At 44.4% G+C, this 22767-nt stretch overlaps 3 protein-coding genes and 1 long non-coding RNA gene across 14 annotated transcripts in view; 3 read left to right on the top strand and 1 right to left on the bottom strand.

Moving 5' to 3' along the window:
• The first annotated feature begins 123 nt into the window (after positions 1-123).
• On the top strand, positions 124-6133 carry LOC133467950 (sphingosine-1-phosphate phosphatase 1-like). Its single transcript, XM_061753174.1, has 3 exons — positions 124-976; positions 1878-1967; positions 2904-6133. Exons 1-3 carry the CDS (start codon positions 323-325, stop codon positions 3453-3455), a joined length of 1296 nt encoding a protein of 431 aa, XP_061609158.1. The 5' UTR covers positions 124-322; the 3' UTR covers positions 3456-6133.
• abcd4 (ATP-binding cassette, sub-family D (ALD), member 4) lies at positions 6065-16630 on the top strand. 7 transcript variants are annotated; one of them, XM_061753169.1, is made up of 19 exons: positions 6065-6204; positions 6277-6395; positions 7431-7558; positions 8967-9106; positions 9198-9314; positions 10159-10284; positions 10816-10866; positions 10982-11076; positions 11149-11270; positions 11965-12056; positions 12117-12206; positions 12968-13173; positions 13712-13803; positions 13868-13904; positions 13985-14034; positions 14671-14723; positions 14977-15053; positions 15120-15235; positions 16239-16630. In XM_061753169.1, the coding sequence occupies exons 1-19, from the start codon at positions 6125-6127 to the stop codon at positions 16335-16337; spliced, it is 1890 nt and encodes a 629-aa protein (XP_061609153.1). In that variant the 5' UTR covers positions 6065-6124; the 3' UTR covers positions 16338-16630. The 7 variants fall into 7 exon arrangements, 5 of the variants coding, with proteins under 5 accessions (XP_061609153.1, XP_061609154.1, XP_061609155.1 ...); XR_009785333.1 differs by having other exon boundaries at positions 14609-14723; positions 14977-15235; positions 16239-16271; XR_009785334.1 differs by lacking the exon at positions 16239-16630 and having other exon boundaries at positions 14609-14723; positions 15120-15182.
• acss1 (acyl-CoA synthetase short chain family member 1) overlaps positions 15671-22767 on the bottom strand; it is a 14356-nt gene continuing 7259 nt past the window's right edge. For 4 of the 5 annotated variants that reach the window (XM_061753163.1, XM_061753164.1, XM_061753168.1 and 1 more), the window contains 5 exons: positions 19870-19982; positions 18699-18825; positions 18487-18614; positions 17581-17839; positions 15671-16904 (listed from right to left, as the gene is read on the bottom strand). In XM_061753163.1, coding sequence (XP_061609147.1) covers positions 16693-16904; positions 17581-17839; positions 18487-18614; positions 18699-18825; positions 19870-19982 — 839 coding nt within the window. In that variant the 3' untranslated portion in view covers positions 15671-16692. The remainder of the gene's footprint in view (positions 16905-17580; positions 17840-18486; positions 18615-18698; positions 18826-19869; positions 19983-22767) is intronic. The other variant, XM_061753165.1, reaches the window with a different exon arrangement.
• The window catches only part of LOC133467952 (uncharacterized), a 16231-nt gene continuing 12239 nt past the window's right edge, over positions 18776-22767 (top strand). Inside the window, exon 1 of the long non-coding RNA XR_009785336.1 lies at positions 18776-18905. This is a non-coding gene — a long non-coding RNA (uncharacterized LOC133467952). The remainder of the gene's footprint in view (positions 18906-22767) is intronic.

The raw sequence follows: 22767 nt of genomic DNA, 5'->3' as shown, positions 1-22767 counted from the left end.
TCCGTCCCCGTCTCTTTTGGTGTAATATGTAATGTTCCGTAGTTTCAGCAGAGGGCGCGCGTAGATCAGAAAGAAAAAGTGGATGTGGCGGGTAAGTGGTAGCAGTGGAAGAAGAAGAAACGCTGCACCACCGAAGAAGAGGGCCGCCACAATCCGGATTTGACGCAGTTAGCGACATCCCGGGCGAACCGGGCCCGGCTCCGTGATGTAATATTGCACTTTGGATGCTGCCGAATAAACCGCCGTGTTGTGTGTTGGATTCACGCGAACACCGACCATGAGCTCGCGCGAGTGAAACGCGACCAAACGAGCTTTCGACACGATGGCGACGGGCGTCGTCAAGACATTCGCGGAGACGTGTCATTCTCTCCAGGACCCCCGCCTGGTGGCGAGGTTCCAGCACCTCTGCGGGGTCCGGGGCACGTTTCCGGAGAAGGCGACCGTCGAACCGCAGGACGGCGGCGGCGACGACGACCGCCCCGAGCTACGAAGGAGGAGCCCCGGGGACGACGCGAGCAACGGGGCGGCCGTGCACGCCAACGGGAAGGCGAGCGACCCCGACCCCGGGCCCGAGGACGAGGACGAGGACGAGAGCTCCGCCCGGGCCAAGCCCCTCCGCAGGAACTCGCTGACCGGCGACGTGGGCCAGGAGTTCCTGATCCGCAACAAGTTCCTCTTCTATCTGTTCACCTTCGGCACGGAGCTGGGCAACGAGATGTTCTTCATCGCCTTCTTCCCGTTCCTCTTCTGGAACATCGACGCCCTGGTCAGCCGCCGGCTCATCGTGGTGTGGGCCTGGAACTTGATGGTGGGCCAGTCCACCAAGGACATGGTGCGCTGGTCCCGGCCGGCCTCGCCTCCCGTGGTCAAGGTGGAGGTCTTCTACAACTCCGAGTACAGCATGCCGTCCACGCACGCCATGACGGGCACCGCCGTCCCCTTCGGCCTCTTCATGCTCACCTACGGACGCTGGCAGGTCAAAACAGCCGCCCGGAAAACACAACATGTCACAGTTGGTGGCTGTAACACTCCGGCGATTCGATGCAAAAGGGCAAAAAAAAGTCATTTGCGAGAAATAAGAGAGGGGGGGGGGGGGGAACTGACAATTATGCTGTTTTGAACCACAAACTCAAAAGAGCCGACAGGAACAGGAAGCCAGACACTTACCCCAAGCGAATGTTCACCACTTATTGCAATTGATGCCCTACCCTGTATTAAGTCATTATCGTATATTCCTGCATAAACCGCACTACTAAAAAGCTGTGCTGATCTTGTATTGAAAGTGGCGAAATGCTCCCATCTAAAGTGGTTTACAAGTGTGAATTTTACAATTATACACAGTACGTCGGCAGCAGCGAACTGTTGGGATCCTAGTCGATGAACGTAAATGTCTACGGGAATTTCACAACCGAACCTCTGCTTTAAATTGTGACAATTCAAATAACATGCGTATTGTCACGAATGCTACCAAGCGCGCAGCCAACCATTACTGCGCCGTTGTCTGTCCACCAGCTTGAGCCACTTTTAAGTCTGCCAGGTAGTGGGCCAGACCTGTTTCATATCAGATCGCAACGTTACCGGTTCTTGCAACAAATTCAGTCCGAATGTTGGTGGGCCTTCGTCATTGTTCAGACGCAGCAGCGGCGGCGCCGCCGCGCCTTCCTGTTTCTAAAACGAGCCCAGCACATTCGGGCCATTGTGATAAGGATCTTAACGGCTCTTTTGCCAACGTGCGATGCCAACGATCCGACACAGTGCGTGTTATGCGACGACGGGCGGCTTCCAGTGAAGGAGAAGACACTCGAATAAGATTTCACCAAGAAAAATTCCTCCTCCTGTGTATGTTTGTAATGTGTTATTTTTTGTTTGTCTCCCAGTACCCGTTCGTGTTGGGTTTGTGCGTGGCTCTGTGCTGGAGCGCGCTGGTGTGTGTGAGCAGAGTCTACATGGGCATGCATTCGGTTCTGGTAAGTGGCAACACAACACGAGTACCCGACAGTGGGGCTCACACTGCACATCCGTATGGTTCCTAATGTTGTGTCCTGCAAGTGACCCGTACATGTTTTAGACATCAGACTGACAGAGAAGTCGGACCAGTTTCTCCAGGAACAGTGAAGAAAATGTCACAAAATCAAAAACTACCATCTACGATCATTATCAGTCATAAACAACAACGCTACAATAACTCATTTACTGTCGTGGACATTTACATTTGTCAACTGGAATCCAATCATTGGCTGCCACCGACGTTTATATTCGTCAAATACGTTTTTCAACTGGTAGTTGTGGAAGAGGGTCTCACCCAGCTTGTTTGTGAAATTGCTGTTCGTAAGCCATGTTCTACTGCTGACTTACTGAAGAACTGAAAAAGGTCGAAATGAACTTTATTTCCTGGTAAATGAAGAGCGTCTATGCTTTCTTTTGCTAAGTTTGGTGTTTATATTGTCACAGACCACATTATTCTGTGGCTCAAAAGATCAAAATGCTCCAAAACGACCGGCAATATGGGGAACTCTGCTTTGAAGACGGCTGGCAGTGAATGAGTTAACTTAGCTTAAATACAATGTTTACCACAGTGGCCTTAAATTAAGTGACAGTTTCTAGCTGTGCAGCAAAAAAAGTGGTTCCTTAGCACTAATCGGCACTGAGCCTGTAATCTTGTAACGGAAAGAACTGATAAACGTGGAGCAGATAACATTTGATTGTATCATTATTTTATCACTAAGCGACTCGTGTTTGTTCATATCAAATACAAACGTTGTTTTATCAGTCAGCTGTTCCTACCGATTCCACAGCAATGACGTAAGTTGAACATGGCGGCACCTACAGGACACAATGACTGCAGCATGAGCTTCGGATGGAAACCGATTCAAAGTGAAGTCATTTGTTTGTGAACGTTGCAGGAGGTGATAACGGGCTTCTTGTACAGCGTCCTCATCCTGGCCTTCTTCCAGCAAACTTTGGACAAGATCGACGACTTCTACATGACGCACGCGTACGCGCCGCTCGTCATCGTCGTGTCGCACGTCGGCCTCGGACTCGTGGCCTTCTCCCTTGACTCTTGGAGCACCTCACGGGGGGACACCGCCCAGGCGCTGGGCACCGGGGCCGGCGCCGCCCTGGCCACCCACGTCAACTTCCGGTTGGGCCTGACGGCGGACCCCCCGGCGTCCTCGCTGCCGTTAGCCGCGCGCTCGCTCGGTGCCGGCGCGGCGGCCCGCTCCCTGCTGCGCTTCGCCGTCGGGGTGGCCGTCATCCTGCTCACCCGGACGGTCATGAAAGCGCTCGCCATCCCGTTCCTGTGCCGACTGGCCGGGCTCCCCGCGGACGACGTGAGGCGGGCGAGACAGCGCATGGCCGTGGAACTGCCGTACCGCTACATCGTCTACAGCGTGGTCGGCTTCACGTGCGTGTGCGTGGTGCCGCTCTTCTTCAAGCTGGTAAGCCTGGCGTAAGCGCTGTCCCGGCGGTGTTGTCGTGCACTGCTGGAATTCTTACCCACCGATATACGGGGTGAATGCCAATCTGGTGATATTCGACCGTCATCCTGAAATTTCCCCCGAAATCCCGATATCCCTGGCTCTTTGTGATTATTTGATTATGCTTTATAGCACTATTGTAAAAAGTTCCCAGGTGTCTTAACAAAATGTATTAATCAAAATACTACATAAAGAATGACAGCACACTTAATATCCACTTGTCCCACTCCGTTTGACATCACTCGGTTTCAGGGGCGTGGTCCTGGCTCGTGCAAATGCAGAGTACGGCCTTCGTCACCATGACGACCGGGGGGAGACCTTGGGTGTTGTGCAGAAGCGATGGCTTCTCGATGCTTATCTCAGATGCTTCCCCCTGTGTGTCCAGACCGCAAATAACTGGAGCATGCGCGAGTGCTGCCACTGACCAAATGTAACCAAATATCCACCCTGCGCATGTGTAGAAACTCACTCCGGGGTCGGTTCTTTTGAATATTAGTCGCGTTGCGGCCTCGCAATTTAGCAAAATTCAGAATGGGCAGATGATAAACAATTGAGTTGTTTTCTTTTTCAGAGACCCAACTATTTGCATAAAAAACATTTTCATAAAATTGTAAATAAATAGGTCTTGTCTTGACACACACCAGAGAAGAGTCATTAACAACCCCTTTCAAATTTCAATGATTTAAAAAAAACAAAACAAAACAAAAAAAATCCATCATATGAAATGAGACTGAAAAATCAAGCCGTATTCTCCTCTCAAACGCTGTGGGCGTGTCCACTGAATCTACTGAAGCCATGCCTGCACAACTGTCAATCAAATACCACTTCTGCGAACTGGAAAATGGACGTCAGTTTGTCTAGCATCTTTCTTATGTCTGTGCATAACTAAATGTTTAGGCCATAAAAATATATCTGATTAAAGCATCCCGTGGCTGGAATATATTCATCGCGGGGGGCTTTACCACACCGTGACAACGAGGCGCTCTAAAGTGGCCATGCCATCCTGAAGCCCCGGTCCACACACTGGCTAGGAAGTCTGACGTTTTCTTTAAAAATAAAAATAAAATAAATCTTCCTTCCTCCGTCTTTCTCTGCATGACGTGTGCACTCACGGCCGACAACGAGGCGCTGTAAAGCGGCCAGGCCAGCATGAAGCCCCTGTCCACACGCCGAGTGTCAAGTAGGACTTTTTATAATAAATAAAAAAAAAAAAAAAAAACATTCTCCCTTCCTCACTCTCCCATCTTTCTGTGTGACGTGCATGCACTCAATGCTGACAACGTAGCGCTGTGATGCGGCCTAGCTGGTGGCTGATACGAATGAAGGGGCTCAAGTTCTTCTTTGATGGGGGAGGGGCGACTCGTGTCGCACTCCAAAGTGCGTCACGCAGCACCGTTTCAGCTGCGCTCCCAAAGAATCAAGAAAACTGAAATGGCGTAAAACCTTTTGCACATATTTTCAGCAATTATCTTTAAACATGTATAATACAGTATTTAGATAGAAATCTCAGAATTCACTTTACAGGGTCTTGAAGTTGATGACGCTGCTGTTAATACAGTACTGGAAATAGTCTGAAAAATGCACAATGTAAACAGCTTTAAAACATTTTAAAACTAACAAGCACTTGAGAACACACTGGCAAAAGAAGGAAACCAGACACATGGCTGCTTTCCATCTTCCATGAAGTATTGTGGGGGTGGGGGGTCGGAAAAAAAAAAAAAAAACTTCATATCCACTGGCAACTCCTCACACAATCAAATGTTCTGTTTAATTTGTTTCACATTAATTTCCGATGACTGCTTTTTTGCATCACCATCACTTTGCTTTGAATAAACCAAACGATGAATCGTGTTTGCTAAAACGTGAATGTATTCCAAATGATATTTGATTGTTTTTGTCTAATCTGTATTCCATCACCACTATTATTGTGTCTTTGTTTTTTTGTGTTCTGCTGCATTATTATTGTCACTTTGCTTTTTTGTCTCGCTCTCGTGTGAATGATGTTTACTGTAATGTCAAGTCGTCCCGTGAATATAAAATACAATATTTTTGATGTCTTATACCATATTGAATAAGATGGTGTATTGAGATTTTTGAATTATTATCATGACCAGGACATTTCAGAGTGCTGCACTTAAGTGTATTAAAATCTTTACCTTCTTAGCTGCTTTTGCCTGGCTTGTATTTATTTCTTGTTACGCGGTGTTTATGAATCCTAATCGATGTCCATGTTCTGCAACACTTGTCCTCTAGGTCATAAAATCAAAACAGTCCAGCGAAAACAGTAAGTAGGCCGTTGCTACGAACGGCCTGTGTCGGTGGGCCGTCGTAAAACCAGGCCACCCTGAACGCGCCATCAAGCTTTTATTTCGAAAACTCCCAGCATCCGGTTACAGCGGAAGCTGAGACTTTTACTTTGTCGAGAAACCCAAAGAGTCGCCGTGTTTGCTGAAAATCGGTCTGGAGGAGAAAGTCACCACCGTGACGGTGTCGGCATTCATTGAAACGTCTTTTAGTGAACCTTGTAAAAAACAGTAGCTTTTCATTTGTACGATACTCCTGTCGCTAAATACTGTAAATGTGCGGTCATTTTTAGGCTACTATACCTGCTAGTGTCAGGTAGCTCAGCTAGCTAATTTAGTTAAATGTTTTTTTTTTTTTTTAAATTCTCTCAGACGCAAATGGCTCACTTCGAGAAGTCAAATGGAAGAGGAACGACACAAAGGTAAGATTTGTCAAGCTTTTCTTTTATGAAGGGTGTCAGCACAAGTTGCGGCTGCTTTCTCTTTCTATGTAGACCAAAGTTGGACTGGAGGTTCGTGAAAAGGTTCTGCAGCATCCAGAAGGTTCTGTTCCCGTCCTGGAGCAGCAAAAGTGTCCTCATGTTTGCCACGCTACTGGCAGTCACTTTAGCAGGTACTATGAAGCTCAGGAAAAACAAAACACAAGCAAAAACATTGCAGGACACGTTGCACGATTGCACAGCAAGGTAAAAGATTATGTTATTACAAGAATAAAGTCATAGTTTGATGCAAAAAAAAAAAGAGAAAAATGACAAAAATCACACTGTCACGACAATATAGACGTAATATAGTGAGAACAAAGTCTCAAATTTAAGTTAAAAAATACACAATTTTAAGAGAAGTCCAATTTTCTGAGAAAAAAAGTCATAGACAGTCGCGACTGACGAAAGTTAGAAGTTTAGGACTAAAAATAAAGGTGTTGTAAATCATGAAAAAAAGGTCACAATTTTACAAAACAAAATGATGTACATTTATGAGAAAAAGTCACATTTTTCAAAGATATGTTGAATAATGTAAATGAATAATAACGCAAAATAAACTCACTTTTTTGATGAACAAAGTTATACTATAATATAAGCACATAGTCACAATTTTACAAGGTAAAAAGTCATACGATGAGAAATAAGTCATCATTACCAAAATAATGTCCGAATTGTATCAGTAAAAAATTGCACAATTGTAGAAATTAGGGCATCCTAATTTGAAAAAAATGACGCAATCTCACAAGATTCTAAATCTAAATTTTACAAGAATAAAGTCACCAGTCCTTTACAGGGAAAAAGTCATACTATGACATGAATAAAGTCACATTTTTTTAATGAGAAATGAGTCGTACTAGTTTAAGAATATAGATGCCATATTTTGTGACAAGTAGCTAATTTTCAGAACACACTTTATCAAGAAGTCCATTTTACAATAAAACGGACAATTTTATGAAATAAAGAAAAACTTTTGTCGGAAAAAAGCAAATTTTCTTTGGTCACCGTCGCGTCGTTGTGTAACCGCAGCGCTGATAGCGACTTTAAAGTGCATTGTCTGCGTCTGACCTTTAGCTTCTAACCTTTTGCCTGATTTGATGAGCTCGCTTTCTTTTTTAACGAGGTGCTAACACACGTTTTTTTTTTTTAATCTTCTCTCCTCAATCCAGAGCAGCTGATCATTTACCAAGTAGGCGTCCTTCCCAGTCGCTTCTACAACGTGCTGGCCGACAAGGACGACAAGGGCTTGAAGAGCCTGCTGCTCACTGCCGTGGTGCTCGTCGTGCTCAACTCCACTGTAAGTCCGTGCGTCACTCCGGCACGGTGGCGGGAGGCACCCGACCCTGCCGTCAAATTTCCAAGTACATGACGCGCCACCTAAAAAGCTTTGTAATTGCCAACAAATGCCACTAGATGGCAGCAAAGTGCTACTGGTGCCCAAATGGAACTCCTCAACGCACGTCAACATTTTTCCATCACATCAAGATATCACTGGATAGCGCCAAAGTAATTCGGTTATTGCTTTGGCCTGGGCACAAAAGTCCACGAATAAACCAATTGGCCAGTGCTGAACTAATGCAAATATGAAATATGTACATGAATCCACCGGCCACATCATTAGGAACACCTGCACAAACTGATGAAATCGATGACAGAAGTTTAATCAACAAATTCTTCCCCTACATAAATAACAAAGTTCACTTTTGATTGGCACCGTCGTACACATTGAAAACTACGTCCGTTTTTGTTTTATTGACTATACTTTGTCCATTTCTTCCAATTTGTTGCCTTTTCTGCTCTTTTAGACAATTTAAAAACAAGACACAGCCGCAACCGAAGAATGTAGTAGTATATGTAGTTGTGCATTTCAAACCACATTTGTGAAGGTTTTTATTTTGTAATGCATATCCTGTCCTAAAAAACATTATATACTATAGCATACTGTATCTCCAAATTGCGCTTTTTATTTTTTGGAATTAAAAAAAAAGCATAGAAAGAAAACATTTAGAAATACTGTTGATGCCTTTCATTGGACTGCCTGTATATTTTTTCATTGTACATCAGATTTTTTTTTTAGACTTTATATAAATATTATAACAATACATATTACTATGATGAAACATAAATTTAATAATATACCAGTATAAGATGTTTTACTTACATTTAATTAATATTTTATTCATTGAATATTTGATCATTATGTTTACATTTGGATTTCCTATATTTACTTCAGATTTGATTGTATGACCGCCATTATTATGAGCGTTGCTGATTGGCTGCTAGAAATCACATGGCTGTACTTCTTTAAATTGAGGTATCTGGTGTCCATTTCTGACTAAACTTATCAAATATTGTCCCTTGGTAGACACACAAGGCTGGACTTCCTTACAGTAAGTCCATTTTGACTTTGGTCACCATATAAGGTACCTTGGTAGAAATCCAAAAGTTCTTTACTTGATTGTAGTAATGTATTTGGCGAGCATTTGGACTCGGGTTACTAACAACGGTTCCTGGGTAGAAGTCATACAGTTGTGTACTTGTAGTGAGCAACTTGATTTCTTTGACTTTTATTTGGTCGGCATCACACTTGCGTCAGCTGGTCAGGACAGTCTGACATGTTTCCTGCATTTTGAACTTTGAGCCTTTTTTGTCCAATTCCAACTCATTAAAGTGATCATACGAGCTTGTCTTCCGTGCGGTACCAGTTGAAAAGCCTGGACCAGTACATTGCCAACCTGATGTACGTGGACTGGAGGAAGACGCTAACGGAGAGCCTGCACACGGCCTACTTCCAGGGACGAGTCTACTACACCCTCAACGTGCTCCGAGAGGACATAGACAACCCGTATGTGCTTGATTTTATTGCATTTTGTTTAATACATAGTTTGCATCCTTTGAAATGTGACGCCGAAGAGGTGCGCTCGTTTTACCCGCAGCGATCAGCGGATCAGTCAGGACGCAGAGAGGCTGTGCAAGCAGATGAGCTCGATGGCGAGTCGGCTGGTCGTGTCGCCCTTCACGCTGGCTTATTACACCTACCACTGCTTCTACAGGTATTGGAAACAGTACACTGGAGCCTCGCTACGGGGGCCGGGCAGGACCGCGAATGGCGAAAATCCACACACAATTGCATTCAATTTAACAAAAATTGTAACCCCTAAAAAGTATTGAATAACCGAGAAGAATCTACCTATCAGTGTTTTCAGGGTTTGTTTTTTTTTTGTTTTTTTCGAAAAGAAAATCAGCGGATCGGCGAATCTGCGGGTGCCGAACTGGGCAGTATGCGGGCGTCCACTGTATACACTATATATAAATAAAGTGGCCTCCATATTCGAATGCAGTCTTTGGTTTGTTTTTCTACGTTTGCGTCAATGCAGGGATGTGATGCGGTCACTTCTTGCTGTGAAAGATCCTTTGATCCGACCGTCAGTTAGGTTTGGTTCCATCGAAAAACGACGACGCTTCCGGGAGGGTTAAGTTGGTCAGCATTTTTTCGAGTTTGTGCCAGGAAGCTTTCCACGCACGCATTTGGGCTGCTGGCCGATTCGAAAACAGAAAGAAAGAAAAAACTGTTGAATTTTGTCAGGTTTGTCAGGCGAATGCAAAAAGTCAACATTTTTCAGTTTCGAAAAAAGAAAAACTCCACGTGTCGGGGCTCATTCTGTCAATTTTGTAGCCCTTGATTTGCGTCATGTATAAAATTCGACATTGGACAGTCTATGAACCACTCCTCAAACTTTATCTTCCTACTTGTATTATTAGTATAACTTGTTCAGCCAAAGCAGTAAAGGCCAAAAAGGGGGCTTTTTCCCGTCCATCGCCTTGTTCTCAATTCCTCATTCCTCCCAAATATTGTCCAGTATTGTGGAAATGATCTGCAGCACGTTGCACTTTCAGCACAGGCTGGATGGGCCCGCTGAGCATCTTCGCTTACTTTGTGGTGGGCACCGTGGCCAATAAAATCCTCATGGGGCCCATCGTGTCCACGCTCTTCGAGCAAGAGAAACTGGAGGGCGACTTCAGGTACGTTGTACTCGCAGCACGAACAATCTCTACAGTACGCCGAGTGAATATGCACGTTGCCGTGTCGCTAACGACGTTTTCAATTTGAGGAAGCGTTTCTTTTGAAATCGTTGTCATCAATCACTGGGGTTTTGTCGGACAGGAAGCATCTGTTGGATCTTGGCTCTCGGCCTCGTGGAAAATAACAGGACGCGCGGACGCGTGTTCCTGAAGCGCAGCTCTAGTTGAGGTCGGGCTCGGAAAGTTCTGAAAAACCAGGACAAAGAAAAGATTGACTCTTTATTAAAACTAGACAAAATGATTAAAATATAAATATATATATATAATAAAATGTCAATATTCTCAATGTATCATTACAATAAAAGAAGAATATATTAATTACTAAATGAATGAAATTGAACCCGCAACCTCACAACTGTGAGGCGGATGTCGTCCGCCGTGCCGCCTTCTTCTTGTATATTTCTAAAATTACGTAGCAAATGTATGGATACAGCGCTTTTGATTGCCTTGTTATCTTTTCCCCGAGCACAGATTCAAGCACATGCAGATCCGAGTCAACGCCGAGTCTGCGGCTTTTTACAGGTGAGCGACCCCGCACGTGGTACTTTCATACCTTTGCTAATGCGAAGAGTGGCGAGCTTCCCGTTTACACGCGCGAGTGTTGAAAGTGGAAACGTGTAACGAGCTGCGTTTGCAGGGCTGGTAAAGTGGAGCACATGAGGACCGACAGACGTCTGCAGACTTTGCTGCAAACTCAGCGAAATCTGATCAACCGAGAGCTGTGGCTCTATAGTAAGAACACGCGCGCGCACGCGCACGCACGCACACAAGATATGACAACTTGATATTTGTGTGCACTTGTAGTTGGGGTGAACACCTTCGACTACCTGGGCGGCTTCCTCAGCTACATCATCATCGCTATTCCCATTTTCGGCGGGCTCTACGACGGCCTGACGCCCGGCGAGCTCAGCGCGCTCATCAGCAGGGTAGCGACCACTTCCGCATTTTCATTTTTTTTTTAGTCAGGCCATCTTGAACCAAATGTTTCACAATGGAAGGCGTTCTTGAAGTCAACTTGGTTTCTGCAGTCGCTTTAGTCGTATTTTCCCTACATCGCAAAAGGTTCGCATTTCCCCTGTTCCGTGGCTATTATCACACGTTTTGCTCTTTCGTCATCACTGATCCCTTTCTACGGTGGCATCGCTACACCAACAACAAAAAAACCACCCAAAAAATATATGTATTTCTTTGATTTTTGGCTTCTTTCAAATACAAATAAAATTCGCAGACTGATTTGCGTTTTTAGTGATTTATCTCTCCCTTTTAACAAAAATGTCACTGCCCAAAAAAAAAAAAAATTCTTTTTGTTTCTCTTTTGTACTTCTTTTTTATTAATTATTTTTGAGGATCGTTGCAGCCACAACTGGCTGTAACAAAAGTCCTATTCGTACCAATTACAGTCAATAAATGGAACTTATCAATGAAATGCAAGCTGAATCGTAAATAGTCCATTTGAGCTCACGTTGCTCATCAGTGCTGTGGATGCAAATGTGACCACGAGGTGGCAGCACAAGCGTTGCCTCCCGATAAATGGCTGCAGTCAGACGCTTGCATGGGCGATACTAGTCGTAAGTTCAGCTGTAACATTGCGTCCTCTCTGCCGTCGTTGTTTCCGTGCAGAACGCCTTCGTGTGCATCTACCTGATCAACTGCTTCACACAGCTAATAGACCTTTCCACCGCGCTGTCGGACGTGGCCGGCTACACGCACAGGTAAGCGCCCCGTGGCGGCTCGTCGGGCCGTCGTGACTTTTTGCCCGCGTGTTCGGTCAGGATCGGAGAGCTGAGCGAGGCGATGGACGACGTCCTACGCCGGCAGTGCGACTACGACCCGGCTTCGGGGGAAAGCTACGACTTTGACAGGTGGCTGGAGAAGCAGACGCGTGCAGCTTCTGCTGTTACCTCAGCCCAGGAGGTTTTGGGGGGATTGCTTCCACTTTCTCAAGTGACGAATGCAGGAATCTGGACGACAGGTTTCGACCGGTAGCGGGCCGTGCGTTCGCTATGTATTCCGCAAGGTGTATTAAGGGACGGAAGACTGAAGGTAAATCAAATATCGTTGAAAGGGAATCAATGGACTCCAAATTTAACAATATATTTTAACTGGTTAACATATCATAACATTAAATCAGGGAGTGTTTTTGTGGATACAAAACAAATATAACGTCCACATACGCACGTTAGCAGCCAAGAGAAAGCTACGAAATCCACCCGCCTGGATAGAGCAATATTTTTGGAAATGCCCTTTAAAATGCATTCCACTAAAAAAAATGTACAGTATCTCCACATAGTGTATTTATTTAAATATATTGAACACAAGAAAAAGAAAATGACAAGTTGCTTGCCTTTTATTAGACCGCTACAGAATATTTTTTTATGATGAATTGGATTTGTCTAGTATCTATTTGTTTTTGTTTTTTTCTTGTAGTCCAAAAGCACAAGTCATTTTAGATGTTTTTTTTTTTTTTTTTTTTAAATAATAAGTGACAAAATCGGAAGCTACACGGACGTATTTACTGGGCAGTGCCAAAACATGAAAAATAAGACGTGAATGATTTCCTGTTCCAAAGCTCTTGCTTGCAATTGGCCCGGCGGAGGTTGAATGGATGTTTGTCTCCGCGCAGCGACTTCAACGTGCACGGCGACCCCGTGGACACGGCCTTCGTCGTGGACCGGCTGTCCTACAAGTGCCCCGACTCGGACCGGCAGCTGGTGGAGGACTTGAGCCTGACCGTCAGCGAGGGGACGCACCTGCTGGTGGTGGGCAACACGGGCACGGGCAAGACGTCGCTCTTGAGGGTCCTCAACAGACTGTGGGAGGCCGAGAGCGGTGAGATTGTTTGGCTTCATCTGGGCTTGCCATGAAACACACACGCACATAAACTAGTGGGAAAAAGTTCAAGATGTTGTGTGCTTGTGGGTCAAACGTTATATCGTGGACCCCCGCATACTTGTGATTCACCCCCTTTATTCCCCTTTCCTTTAGTTCTTTTTTTTCTTTTTGAAAATAAATGCATAGTGCTGTTTTATCATCACTTATTCAATCATTTTTTTCCCCCCCCGGCAAATTTGTATATATATATTTTTTCAACCTAATTATAATGGCTGTCAGATTTTGGCTATTTGCAGTCTGGCGCGATTTGCGGGAGTCTGCTGTGTCGTGTTCAAAGCGATTGTTTATTTTTTTTTTACGATTATTAGAATAACTCTGATAATTCGATCGCACAGAAGGTTGATGTAAAATGTCCGCCCCGGATCCTTTTTCCTCCCAGAATCATCATCATCATCATCATCATCATTATCATAACATCGGCACGCTGACGTTCATGTGTGTAGCGTATGTGAACAGCGTCCCCGTTACTCGTCAGGTTTCGTCCAAATGACCACGTGCTTCGGGCCCAGAGGAACCCTCTTCCTGCCCCAAAAACCGTACCTGACGGACGGCACGCTGCGGGAACAGGTCCCCGCCGATTGAAATCTACCCAAATTGTGAATTATGAATGACAAATGTGCTCTCCTGACAGGTCATCTACCCGCTCAAGGACATTTACCCTGCATCAGGTATAAACTCCACAAATGAACTTAATACATGATCTATGGTCGATATTTGCATGCCGGTTTTTTTTTTTTTTGCCCCTCAGGGTCTGTCGATGACGACAGAATAAAGAAGTTTCTGGAGCTGGCGGGCGTGGTGAGTTTTGCATCGAGTCGCATCGCATGCAGACGAACTTCCGAAGTCCGACCTTGAGAAAGCATTTTTTAGAAGTCATGGAAATAGAAAGGAATCTTTTCGAGGTTTCAAACTGTGGCCATCATAAAACAACATTTGTCATGGTGGAAAGAAGTTACACACTTTTAATTCAGTAAAATAAGGGGCATTTAAATGCTTTCTTTTGAGTTTTTTCTTTCCATTTTCAAAATTAAAATGAAAACATTTAGTCAGTGTCAATGTCAGCCTGTTTTAAGAAATAAAAATGTTTTCTAATTTCGAAAAAGAATAGATTCGATTAAAACATGTTAAAAAGCAGTTAGCCCGGGATTTGTTGTTGTTTTTGTTGAAAATGTTCTTTGTCATTGTGGATATTTTGTACATTTTGTAGAGAGCGAGCAAAAATATTGAACTATGTGTTGATGTCAATTTCAAAACAAATCCACGTGAACATCATCAGCCAGAAAAGCAACTTTCTGGGTGCCATTCCATTGGTAACCTTGTGTTCCCGCCGGCACCTTGCGGTCATTTTAGCCATCTTGTTCTGAGCCGCCAGGTCCCTTTCCTGTTCTGTGCTCGTCGTCAAACGTTTTCTCCTGCCTTTCCGTCTCGTTGCAGTCAAGTCTGGTGAAGCGGACTGGCGGGCTGGATGAATTAGTGGACTGGAACTGGTAAAAGCGCTACATTGACTTTTCTGCATTTTTCGCTGTACAGTGTTTATCGCTATATCGTTTCTTTATGGCTTTTTACCGCATACATGGCTAATGCTAACAAGGCAATGATTATGTAATAGTCTGTCATGTGTTTTCATCAAATGAAGTGTTTCAATAAGTTTGGATGTGTTCAAAACTTGCGGGAGGGGCACAACTAAATAACACAAGTGTTCTTTTCCAAAAATCTCGAATGAGTTTGTCGTGTGCGCAGGTACGACGTTCTGTCTCCGGGCGAGATGCAGCGTCTTTGTTTCGCTCGACTCTTCTACCTGCAGCCCAAATACGCGGGTGCGTTAAGAAAAATGATAATAAATTGAAAGAACAAGTCAAATGAGCGCGGCCTGCCCGTGACAGTGTTGGACGAGGCCACCAGCGCCTTGACGGAGGAGGCGGAGTCTCAGCTGTACCGCACGTGCAAGCAGCTGGGGATGACTGTGGTCAGCGTGGGACACCGCAGGAGCTTGGAGAAGGTCCGCTTTGATTCGACGGCCTCCGCCGAGGGAGGAGCTTGTCTTGTCGCGCTGCGTCGTTTTGATCATAATGTAATGTCGTTATAAGGAATGCATTCATTCGATTTATGTCGTCGAAGTTGACAAACATTTATAAATAGAAAAATACATTATTATTAACCCTGACTTGAAAACTTTGAAACCCTAACCCCGTTTTCAAACCCTAATTTGAAACCCTAATTCCATATTAAATCCCTAGTTTAAAACCCTAACCACGTTTTGAAACCCTAATCTTAAACCCAATATTGAAACCCTAACTCCATTTTGAAACCCAACCTTTAAACCCAAACCCCTTTTTGAAACCTTAACCATATTTTGAAACCCTACTTTAAACCCTAACCCCGTTTTGAAACCCTAATCCTGTCATGACATCCTAATATGAAACCCTAACCCAACTTTGAATGCCTAACCTTTAATTATTATCATTGAATTCGTAATAGTGTTTGTATTAATTCAATTTCAAAAATGAAGTCTAAAAATAAGTGTTAACAGTTATTATACCGATGGCTGACAAAACGTGGGTATTCGGCCTTTGGGTGAAATTTCCCGATTAACCTCAAATGAGGTCAGAGGTTGTGCGTGTCAGCGGTTGGCTAGTTGGAATCACGATCGAGAGACTGGCAGAGTCACTGAAAGGTGTGTAAGTGGACATCCTTGGATTCTGAGTGCAGCTCCTTGTTCGCAAACGCAAAGTAGTGCAAAAAGTGCCCCAACGTGATGATAGCGTCGGATGTGCATGAGAAAACTTGTTCATCTAGAAAGGTTCAGCCCAATATCCCCAATTTTACGTCAGTCGCGATATCCAATAAACTCTGAAACATCGTGTCCCATCATGTTGACATTGTTAGATGCATGTTTGTAAACATTTAGTGACGTTTATTTTTGAGCTCGGGCCGATTGTGCGGGTGTCCCTAATGACGTGGCCTGTTGGCGCTAACGTTGGTCTCCGTTTGTTTCCCGCCAGCACCACGACGTCCAGCTGAAACTGTGCGGCGGCGGCCGCTGGGAGCTGAGCCGAATAAAAGGCCGCAGCGGGAGCGTCAGAGACGACGCGGTCGCGTGACCAAGGCACGCCTCGGCGGCCCGCTCCGCGCACACTTCCTGTCTTGCGTTTCCTATCTCCGATGTTCCACGGACATTTGAACAAAGTGACTCCATTTAACGTTCGTTCGTCTGTTGCATAGTTAGAGGATTACACCCAAAAAATTGCGTTAAGAGTTGGTTGGTGCAGCAGTGTTTTTTTTTTTTGTCATTCAGTTTGGCCTTGGTTGGCCCGTTCTTATGCAACTATTAAATGAGCTCCATTCAAACAAATCATCAATAAAAGCGCCTCCGGTGAGACGAAAGTGAATTGTTCACCGTTGCAATGTTTGTTTGTCGGACTCCACCGATTCCATAAAAGCAAGTCAAACCATTGACTAAAAATAGAAGTCCTTCAAAATCTTCACTTTTGCTCTCGATGGCTGCTCTCGCCGCAGAGGTCGCGGTGGCCTCGGACGATCTCCTGCACGGCGGCGGGGTCGTCCAGCGTGCTGAGGTCGCCCAGGCCGCTCAGGTCGCGCTCCACCACCTTGCGCAGAACCCGACGCATGATCTTGCCCGAGCGCGTCTTTGGCAGGCGCTGCACAAACTGCGAGAAGAAGCCGAAAAGCACAAATTAGAACTCTTGAATATCATTTAGCGGTACACGTAGTAGTTGTGTTTAATTGGCGTTATGATTATGAGGGGTCCTTGGAAAAATCACAAAGGTTTGAGAACTTATAAATAAGGATTAAAATGCAGTAAAAAAAATAAAATAAATAAATAATCAACATTTCTATAAAATAATGAACATTTTATCAGTCTTGCAGGATTTGTCATTTTTGGCGGGGCTCTGATTGGCTGCTGGTAACCTCAGGCATTCACTAATAGTTTTTTTTGTTTTTTTTTTAATAAATCCGCCAATACCGAATCCCGATCCGATACCTCGGCAACGCATTAAGAAGAAAGAAAGCCCACGTTGAAATTGTCCGATACGAATTGATCAATTGTGTTTCGAGACAGCTTCAATTATGCAGCCACCCAAGTGAAGTGGAAAAAACAAAACAAATGCACAGTCGCTGATGCACTTTCGGCCGTTTATAAAGCGCGACACAAAAATACAAATGAAATAGACGCTCACACTGAACTAATCAGCCAACCGGACTTCGCCGACTTTGCCGGGCCACGCCCCTTAAATGCACACATCCGACACACGGCTGCAACGGTTCGTGCAGTATTTATTCCGAACGAAAAACGGTCAGGGCACCGCTGTACACGCAACTGACCTGGATACGGTCGGGGCAGGCGTACTTGGCGATCTTGTTGGACACGGCGTGGTCGATCTGCGAGCTGAGGTCCGCTTCTCGGGCGTCCTGCTTGAGCACCACAAATGCGTACACGCCTGCAAAGCGGACTCGGGCTCACTCGCAGAGCCCCAGAACAGTACCGACACTTTGAAAGCCAAGTGTGTGCTGGCTCACCTTGGCCCTTGATGTGATGTGAGCAGCCGACGACAGCCGACTCCGCCACCGCAGAGCATTGGTTCTGTGACGCAGAGCGTCAGCATGAGCATTTGGAACCCAACTCGGAACCAAAACCCAACCTAACCTAAATCCCCAACTCAAACCCTAAACTAACCCTTAGCCAAAGCCAAACCACAACCTAACCTTAATCCCTAACCCGGATTGAAACTTGAGCACAAACCTAAACTCTAGCTCAAAACCTAACCGGCCCCGAAAAATCATCTTAATCCCTAACCCTAACCACAACCCCAAACTTTTACCGAAGCCTTTTCGGAGCGTCACCGCTCAGGTGGTAGCACGGTCGTCTCCCGACCCGAAGGTTGTGGGTTTGACCCTCGGACCTCGGGACCGAGTCCAAGTGTCCTTAAGGAAGATACTGTACCCCAAGTTGCTCCTGATGCTTTCTGTGTCATCAGAATTTGCTGGATGAGGAGAAGGCACAAAAGTTCCTTGAAGGTGGAAAAGCGCAAAGTGAAAACCCGTTTACCAGACCCCAAGACAAATCCTCACCAAAACCCGAGCCTGACCCAAACATCACCCAAAACAACCAACCTAACCAGACCTTAATCCTAAAACCCCCAAAGATAAACCCTAACCCCTAAATCAAACTCTTTTGGACCTGCGGGGTTTCCCGTGGACAGCGCTGATCTTCACGTCGACGTCTCTTACCACCACATCTTCGATCTCGGCCGTGCCAATCCTGTGCCCGCTCACGTTGATGACATCGTCGAGGCGCCCCGTGATCTGGTAGTAGCCCTCCTTGGAGCGATGGGCGCCGTCCCCGGTGAAGAAGTAACCTGCGGGCACACGACGCCCACGTCGGACCGTGGGCCAAAACGGCGCCGCTGTGTCAATCGAGAGCTCGTGGCGAGCGCTCTTACCGGGGTACGTCTTGAAGTAGGTGTCAACAAATCTCTGGTGGTCGCCGTGGATGCTGCGGGCCATGCCGGGCCACGGCTGAGCCAGGCACAGCGCTCCCGAGGCGTCGTTGGACGTCACCGCTTCGCCCTGGAACCGCACAAGACCCGACCGAACTTTTTGCAAGAATGACAAATCTCTGGATCGCTCTTGTGAAATGCGAAATTCAAGTAAGTAAATCTTTGTGTTATATGCCGATTTCTCAAAATGGGTCTGTTCTGCACTTCCGCTAATTGACGAGTACCTCCACACTGCCCGTCACATGATCAGCTAGGCTGGGTGAAGATTCACAGCCACTTTGTTTGTAATAGGAAAAATAGCATTTGATCATATTTCACTTCATAGAGCCATATGATGATGAAAACAAATAGAATATAAAGAACTAAACAGTTTTTGCCACATTTTTTGCTTCAATTTGAGATTGTGCTGCTCCTGGTCTGCGTGCCTTGACCACAAGGGGGCAGTCAAATACAGACATGAAGGCGCTCAATCTCAGCTGTCATCCCGAAGACAACATTTTATGTTGGATTTCATGTAACTAACGATAATTTGAAATCATCAATCAGTTTGACAAAACAGGGCATGATTCGAAATTGGTCATGCAGAAAATGCACCAAAGCTAAGCGCAGCTCACTCAAAACAAAAACGACGTCGCTTTGTGCTTATATAGTGGGGGAGGGAAGTCGTGCTACAGTATACGGGGCTGTGTTTTAGCCCCGCCCACAAAATTAGGAAAATTCATACGGTGAAAAAGCTGCTTAAGCTATATCTCAACAAGTCGTCAAGCATATTTCATGTATTTCGAAACAAAAAGACGGCTATCTGCTTCGAGCCCTTTGAATCGATTATCAAACTAGTTGTCGATGACTTTGATCATCGATTTGTTGTCGATGAATCGTCGCACCTCTAATCGCATGCGGATGGTGTCGAGAGAGGGATCGAGCGCGTGCGACCGGCTGGGCTGCGGCGACAGATTGCTGGAAGGCTGTTTGGGTGTGCGCGCGCGCGTCGAGTAAAACGGCTGGGAACGGCCTGGATGGAGGGTCAGATGAGGATTATCAAATGGCCACCAGCTGTGTCACTTTTGATACCAACTCTGCCCCGCGCCCGTCTCACACACACACACACACACACCTGGCCATCCATGAGCGCTGGCTTAATGCCAAAGAAAGGTCTCATGGCCATCCCCGGGACAATCTCTGCGTGCGGCTCCGACGGCCTCGGGGCGATGCAGATGCCGCCCGTCTCTGAGAAGACAACAAAAACAAACAGATTTGGGATTTTGCCGTTTTGCTAACTGCAAAAAAGTGTTGAACTCACATGCATTTTTATTGATAACATCTTCAATCTTGTTTTTTTGCGCAATGCGCTGGTTGTAAAACAAGTTGAAAAATCTGCTCTTTTTATGTATTCTCAGTAGTGCATTTTTTTTTCTTATATTGCTAATCGAATCTTTCAGGAGCTAGCGGAGGAGGAACCTTTAAAATGTAACGGTGGGATCTTGGAACACTAACAGTGCAGCGACACATGCGGGCAGACAATACAACAATACTTGCAGGCATATATTCTTCATCCTCTGCGATAAACGACGAATATTATATTACTGCTGATTACTGAGTCACTTGATTTTGTTGAGTGAAACTCTTCTGTTTGTCTTGATGACTGTATTCTACTGCCCCCAGTGGCAAAGCCACACACACCAGGAGACGCAGTGAACGCACTGTTGCATTCTTTACATTCTATGTTATGTTTTTATGAAGATAGTGTGCCATTTTTCTTAATGACGAAGCACATTCATTTGTATTTTTTTTTTGGAGAGGCTGGAACGGATTAATGGCATTTCGCATCAATTCAACAGACAAAGACGATTTGAGATACGAGTGTGGTCACGGCACAAATGAAACTCCTATCTCAAGGTACCACCGCATTACATCAAATTAGTCCCTAGTCGAACTAAAACAAACGAAAACGTCCGCGTGTTGAGTCTAGATGAAACGTATTTGACCCAAATTGTATGATTCAATCCGGTAATTAACAAAGAATCCAAAATGCCGTTTTTAAGGGACAGAAGAGTCCAGTTGCGATCGATTCAAGAGAACCGACAAATGAAATGTGTCCAAAAAAGGAAGCGAGGTGAACACAAATGAGTTAAGGAGACGATTTGCACACAAAGAGCCGTTCTGTTTTGTTTGGGGTTTTTTTTTTTGTTTTTTTTTTTTGCATTCCAACCGCTAAAAAATTTGGATTCAAACTAAAAGCCGCACAAAGTCAATCAGAAACAGTTTGGTCGGGGCCGGGCCCAGGAGGACTTCAACATAAACCATAAACCGTGTGCGTGGCGGGGGGAGTTTGGGGGGTAACGGTGCCAAAAGAGGAGGAGGAAGAGGAGCAGGAGGGGGAGGAAGAGGGGGCCTGCCCCAAAGCAAAGTAGGACAACGGCAGACCACCGACCGGCTCGCAATAGCTGCAAGTGGACTCGAACATTTATTAAATTCATGATTAAAAAAGACATTCACAATAGAATGAAATGAATTCATCATATGTATGTATAAAAGACAAAAAAAATACCAACCGATTAAGTTAAATTAAGGAAAAAAATACAATGCAAACTATTGCAATCATAAACAGGAAGATAATGTGAAAATGGTACAAAAATAAAAATGACTCAATTAAAATTGTACTTTCAATAAATAATATAAATAAACGTCATTACATTAAAATGTATTTATGTATAAAATCGCTCAAATAATATTGACTGAATTAATAAATGACTGAAATACAATGGCAGAACAAACTGATATCAATATTATACTCAGATAAATGCATATGTGGTTGAAATGAATGACATCAAATTAAGAAACATATTTAAAAATATATGAATAAATAAACTATTCAATTAAAATCAATTTATGATATTTATTTACAAAATATATTATGTAAGATTAAATTAAGAAATGAATTAAACAATACACTAACATTAGAATTTTTTTGAATAAAAAAACTTTATACTCATAAATGGGAAATAAGAAAATCTGTTGAAAAGGGGAAAAAAAACTAATAAGTTAATTAAAAAATAAAATGAATTGATATAATATAACACTATTGTGAATTATAATAGCAATATAAATAATCATAAATATTTAAATGTAATAAATAAAACAAATAAAAAATAATAGGCCTGCATGCAACTGAAAAAAAAGTCAGTAGAAAATGGATGCATATAAAATAAGTGACTGACTGAATAAATAAATGACATCAAAATACATTTTTACAATACATTCCCTGCTAAAGCTACTGACCCCGCCACCCGACCTCGGATAAGCGGTAGAAAATGGACGGATGGATGGAAAAGACATTTGTTTCAATGAAATGCGATGCATCCTGGGAGCCGCCCTGGATAATCCCACACGGAGGCCGAATGCCAGCAGCGGATCCAAATGAAATAGGATAACGGGCGCGCACAGCAACCAAATGTCCAGTATGAATAAAGCCACTTAGTCCTAATTGGAAACATTTAGTGTGGGAAAACAACAACATGCTTTCCACCGGACTATTTAGCTTCTATCTGTGTCCATAATTCCAAAATTCCCGATCCCTCATGTGCTAATGTTGGGATTATTGTTAATTAATTATAGCTATTGGCCAGTTGTGTGGTAATTAAAAGCGATCCGCTCCATTTGGTGACGACTCATCTCATCTAATTTCGGGACGCGGGACGAAACGCATCGTGGCGGTCATGTCGCATGCACAGCTGTGCGTTTTTGTCTCATTAGCTAAATCTGATGATTTTCAAATCATGTATCGCGTCGAATGCTAATTTGTCTGCTCAGTCATACTGCTTCTGCGGCACACGCTGTAATTCACACTCCAAAACCATAGGGGGCATCCTATTATTTGTTACTTCAATCGAAATAACTCGAGAATTAACAGAAGGATATGAATATGTGAGGAGTATTTAAAAGCTTACAGAATTTAGATTTCTCTCAATGGACGTAAAAAAAAAAAAAAAATCAGAAATCAAAAGACTCAGAG

This window comes from Phyllopteryx taeniolatus, chromosome 18 (genome assembly GCF_024500385.1).
Source record: "Phyllopteryx taeniolatus isolate TA_2022b chromosome 18, UOR_Ptae_1.2, whole genome shotgun sequence".
Taxonomy (NCBI): domain Eukaryota; kingdom Metazoa; phylum Chordata; class Actinopteri; order Syngnathiformes; family Syngnathidae; genus Phyllopteryx; species Phyllopteryx taeniolatus.
Note: the sequence above shows the minus strand (reverse complement) of the source record. Positions and strands in the feature narration are given on the sequence as shown.